General features: G+C 45.8%; 1 protein-coding gene across 1 annotated transcript in view; it reads right to left on the bottom strand.

Annotated features, from left to right (window-relative positions):
• Positions 1 to 3964: 3964 nt before the first annotated feature.
• The window catches only part of LOC104543426 (EH domain-containing protein 3-like), a 7376-nt gene continuing 5740 nt past the window's right edge, over positions 3965 to 5600 (bottom strand). The window contains exon 2 of the mRNA XM_010188034.1: positions 3965 to 4193. Coding sequence (XP_010186336.1) covers positions 3965 to 4193 — 229 coding nt within the window. The remainder of the gene's footprint in view (positions 4194 to 5600) is intronic.

The raw sequence follows: 5600 nt of genomic DNA, 5'->3' as shown, positions 1-5600 counted from the left end.
CGTTATATCCTCATAAAAGGCTATGAGATTTCTCTGTATCTCTTGCATATGACAGTCCTGTTTATATATCTCGGTAAGATGTTTGCTTTTTTAACAGCAATATGACACCGTTGACTTACATTCAGTTTGTAATTCACTTCTCCCCCTCTACTGCTCCATTTCTGTGAAATTGCTCTTTAGCTAGTTGTTCCCCATCTTGTATCTATGCAAATCACTGCCTAAGAGTAGTAACTCGTGCTTGTTCTTAGTGGGTTGCAGCTCATCTATTTCAGTTCCTGCTAACAGCAAAGGACAGTAAAAGCCTATCCACTTAGGTGGCTCCCGGTAGCATTTTGTGGATAGCCTTTTTGTGATGGCATTCCAGGCAGCTATAAATGTGTGTTTATGTACATATGCATGTTAATAGGGTGATGTGACATTGAGGCATAAAAAAACATGTTACTGTGGGAGGAAGCAGAACCACATAAAGGATGGGGGGTAGGCACAAGGACCACTAGGATGCAGTCAAGGCAGAGCCCTGCAGAGCTCAAATGAGTGGCTGGTTCTGCTGAAGTCCCTACAGCTATGAACTCTTCCAGGCTATGCTACAACCTCACCCCAATTTTTCTAGTTGTATGACTCCAAGAACATTCTGACATGAGTGAATCCTCGTGGGTTAGCCAAGTGTTTCCTCTCCTAAGCTGTTAGCTATTTCAGACCACATATTACAGCCTCTCTCTCTACATCCACAGCTTGGCAGGTGGCAACAGGGAGCATTTCTGAATGTGTAACACCTCATGTAAAAGAGGGGGGCTGGATGGATTCTCCTGTTGAATGCCAGGCACAGCAGAGGAGAACAAAAGGCTCAGGAGATCATATTATTCCTCTTTCCTGTCAGCCTAGGTTTGCTCTCCATTGTTACAGCCCTGAGCACTCTTTGTGGTCTAATATTAAATGGCTGGGCAAGGGGATTTTCCACCAGTTTTTCTAGGGAAAGTACTCCACAGGAGATTTCAGAGATAAGGTCAGAGGCCAGCATGAGTAAGTGCATTCTGGCTCTGTTGGTAAGGTTGTTAAGGCTGCTGCCTTCCTGTTGTCCCACAGAATTGCAGGACCTCAAGGAGCATGACCTAATTCTGTCTGGGGCCACATGAGGGGAAAATCATGGTGCCAAACTAGACTTTCACTACCTTTACAGGCAGAGCATGGGAGTGAAGGAGAAACCTGTTACCCATGATGTTTCCTGCTGTTGATAACACAAAAGCAGGCTGACTCTATCTTAGCTTCCCAAGATGGACTTTTGGGGTGGGAGGAATCCTGCAACCAAGCCAATGTGATATGAAAGTAATGGGTGAGATTCCTGATTTTGCTCCAGGCTCTTGGTGCCAAACAAGTCCTCCTGATAACAAGGTGCAACCTGCAATCTCTCTGATGGGATCCCTCCAGTACTGGTATACTGCCAGCAGAGTTGGAGTGAGGAAAACAAGCTTTTCTCTCAATACCAAGAAACCACCTGGACCAAGGAGAAGATAATAAAAGACAGGGCCAGACCATGGTACTGCAGAGCTGCTAGCCTGTCAGCCCTATCTCTGCCCTTAGCCAGAAGGCAGGCGCTCCATCTCCTGGGAATGAAGGGAGGGAGGAGACAGGCTCTGAGCAGCACAATTAGCTGCTGTCTCCCAGCCAAATCCTGACTGTACCACTCTTCCCTTGCTTCCTGGAAGGCAGCAGATCCCAGCCTCTGCTGGGAAAGGAGTACCAGCTGAGGCTGGATGCTCACTCCTTTTGTGCCTCCACTGAGCTTCTCTGGAGCAGCAAGCTCTCCACCCCATAGTTACACAGTGCCATGGGCTTCCACCTCTCAGCTGAGACCATCATGGCCTGTGTAAATGCTACTGCCTTGTGCTGCTCTGTTCCTTTCCACTGGTGCCCACAGCCAATTGCTACCTTTCACCATCCAAGAATAAAGCAGATTTGCCCGTGGTCACTCTCTTATCTCAGTTTAGAGGGGCTGCTCCTGGAGATCACCTCTCTTTAAATTTCCTGCTTACAGACTCCTAGCTGAGGTTACTGACTTAGTAAACACATAGCAGCAGCAAGGTACAGGCAAGGCAGAGACAGCTCTGCATTGTCTCTTGCCAAGAAATCAGGCCCACAGCAGGGGTAAGCGTGGGTGGCTTGATCCAGTCCAGTGGGTGCACCCTGACTTACATCTGCTATAATTCTGGCCCTCTGAGTCAATTCTTGCATGTACTTAAATTCCTAATTAGCCGGGTATTACCATCTGCATTTTCAGCACTGTGATGCTCACACTGTTGAGCCTGTCCCCCTTAGCGCATCTTCCTCTGCCAGTTTAGAAGTCATCAGCCCCCCTTTTTTTTAATCTGTCAGTGGAAAAGTGGTTAATAAGCTGTTGTGGCTAGTCCCTACATTGCTAGCAGGACTGCACTTCTGCTGCTGCTGAATCACTGCTGTGTCCCTCTGCCCTGCTGTCCTCACAGGCACACACTTGACTCCTTCCTTACAGGAGAAGGAAGAGCAGCAGGAGAATAACAAGAACACAGCACGATACAGTGAACTAGGCTAATGGATGCAGAGATCCCTTGCTGTATTAGAAGCAAATTGCATTCAGGACACATCTATCAGTCCAGTTCAGAAGCATTTGCTTTTTTGTCCTCCATGCCTGGCCTCCTTACTCTTGATGTTGCTGCTTCTCTGCAGTGAACTGTCTGTCAGCTGTGGCTGTTCCTGGTTATCAGCAGAGCTGCTCTGAATGATGTTCTCTTCATCTACTATCTCCATGCTCCAGGAAGCCTGTTGTTTTCTTATGGCAAACCACCTTTCTCCCCTGGTGTAGGGAGTGGGCAGTCACTTGATCTAACTGTTGGTCTGGTGCAGATGTTCTGGGCCCTATAAAATACTGAAAACATCTCAGTCTCTCTGGTGCAGGACCATGTTGATGTATTTGAGTGATGGGCCCGTGTAGTGATCAGATACTGCTTCAGAGCCACCCTGAGGCTCTGTGAAGTTCTCTGCATAGTAGTGACTCCAGCTATGCTCTTCTTCTCTCATCAAGCTTCTCTCCACACTTCTCCGCAGGTCCCTCTGCTGTCTCACAACAGCCTACACCAGCATTCCTGTGGTCAGAACTGGTAAGAGATGCTGCACTCTCTGGATAGGCACTATCTAAGCTTGGAAATTAGAAAGGGAGCCAAAGCCCAGCTTTCCTGGTTGACTGGAAACATGGCAGCTGCTCAGCCAATGTCTCCCACACTGTGTTAGCAGGGAAGGTGCTGATGATAGGTGTAGTCAATTTGTTCCCATCTGCCTGCTGTAGCACAGTTTGTGCTCATCTAGGATATGGGTGTGTGCTGCTGGCTTCCTGAAAGGCCTAGATCCAAAACTCAGTATGGTTGGGCTTGGTCTATGGGATGGAAAGGTTACATTTCTTGTGTCACAGAGCCCCTGTTCAAACCCTCTCCTACAGGATTTTTACAGGGAAGACATTAGAGCTGTCATCAGTTTGCACCTGAGATTATAAGTATAAGGCATTAGAATGGAAAGTGCCTGGTTTTGTTACAGTAGGGACATTTAAGCTATTTTTTAAAATGCAAGAAAGCAAAGACATGCATATTGTGCCAGTTCCACTTCTCTACTGACTTCAGTGGCTATATCTGGTTGGACTATTTAATTTCAGGGAACTGAACTAACAGCAGAATGGAAGCAGTGAGGAATATAAAAGCAAAGGAGAACAAAGTGTAATAAAGAGAATTACCTCTAGACTTTTCGATGAGCTTGACAGGCTGTGCTGTTCTGTGTTTTGTTTGTACAAGTAAAATGAAGGTTTGTCCCAATCGAATTTGTTAATGTGCCCTTCAGCAAGTGACCCGGTAGGACTAGAATGGCTTTGCATCAGCCGTGTCAATGAGGGGAAAAAAGGAATAATAGTGTAATGCCTTATCCTTTTAATTGCTGGCTATTTTGCTCATTGGGTTCTAGCTTTGCTCTCCAGAGCAACTAAGTTCGTGAATACTGACCTGTTCAAAAAGGCATTGCCAAAGGCATTGAGTTTCCTGAATGGCTTTTTGGGATCCACCACCAATGCATTTCCAGGAACAATTCCTTCCACATCTCCTTGCATAACTGCTATAAAGGAGTCAGTTGTAGGCTCTGGTCCAATCCTCATCCCTGGGAAATCCTGCTCCAGCAGGTACCTGTAGGCAAAAAAAAACAGGGTGTGGGCATGAGACATGAGCTGCCTAAGTCCTAAATGAGTTGTACTGAAGACTACAGTGTAATTATGAAGCTCAAGAGTATGGATCCTGAGACTATTTTTAGTACTGTCACGGAATCATTTGATGAATGTTGTGGTAGCTTGCTACTCAGGATTTAAACCTTTCTCATTTCAGGTGGATTAAGAAATTGAGAAGATTATAGCTGCTGGGAATTGATTCTCATCATGTTTGATCATTTTGTATATTTTAATCCACAAGATGTTTAGAGCAGACTTAGCACAGCAAAGCAAAAACAGCAGTTCACTGCAATCACAGAGTTAATCCTGAAACCTTACTGGCCCTTGGTGCCAATATAAATTACTTCACTGCTGCTCATTTCAGCAGACTCATCCAACTAATGTGCTTAGTCCCCAGTCCAAATCAGTCGCTCAAATGCCAACTTCTCCTGCCCTTGACTGTTGAAGTCTCAAGTCTCTCTTCCTGTGTGCTTCTGCAATGCAACTACAGGTCTGCATTACAAATGGCTTAAGTATATTGAGCACTAAGCACGTGGGTGGCAAAGTATACCCCAATATTTGATATCAAGCGAAGAAACACAGTAAGTACAGCATCTCCTATTATTTCCTAAGCCTCTGGCAGCCTCTCTGAAGGTACAGTTCAGCAAATTTCAGGCATAGTCGGTCACCCATGGGACTGCAGGACTTTGTATAGGACCCTGGCAGCACATCCTGACTTACCCTGCCAAATTTAGGGTGGGTAAATGGCGTGGATGAGACAGTTCCCTTTGGCTCACAGAGGAGCCAAATGCCATCACTGAGGTCAGGTCTGTGTGTGTGGGTGTAGAACACATTCCACCTGCTGGTCCTATGCTGAAAACTAAGACCATTGTGTCCATATGGCTTGGAAAAGGGAGCTAGAACTGGTCTGGCCCTCAGTAAGGGATGATGTTGATGATGGTATCATCTGACCTGGTGATAAGCTCTGGCTTGTTACATGAGAAATAGAATGACTGCCAGGTTACAAAAGTCAGTGTAATACTGTGTGGCTGCAGATAGCTGGTACTTCCTCTTCCGTTGCTTTGACTTAATCTTTAGTAGGTAGAAAGTAGTAGAAAGATAAATACAGAATTGCTGTGATGTTAGAAGTAGACTGAGATGATGGGGGGAACAGGAAGTAGATGGGAGAAGGGCTGAGGATTTCATTATTGAGACCAGTATGTTTAAACAGCCAGCACTGGTTCACTCAGGTGAGTCTTATCAGAGAAGTTCCTATGGAAGGGACTACAGGACCACTGGCATGAAGGCTTGTGATAACTTTTGAGGTTCCTGTTTTCACCATCATTTTAACAGAGATAATCACCAACCAGTGTTGCTAGGAACAAAAACA

Source organism: Mesitornis unicolor, unplaced genomic scaffold (genome assembly GCF_000695765.1).
Source record: "Mesitornis unicolor isolate BGI_N332 unplaced genomic scaffold, ASM69576v1 scaffold43757, whole genome shotgun sequence".
Classification (NCBI taxonomy): domain Eukaryota; kingdom Metazoa; phylum Chordata; class Aves; order Mesitornithiformes; family Mesitornithidae; genus Mesitornis; species Mesitornis unicolor.
Note: the sequence above shows the minus strand (reverse complement) of the source record. Positions and strands in the feature narration are given on the sequence as shown.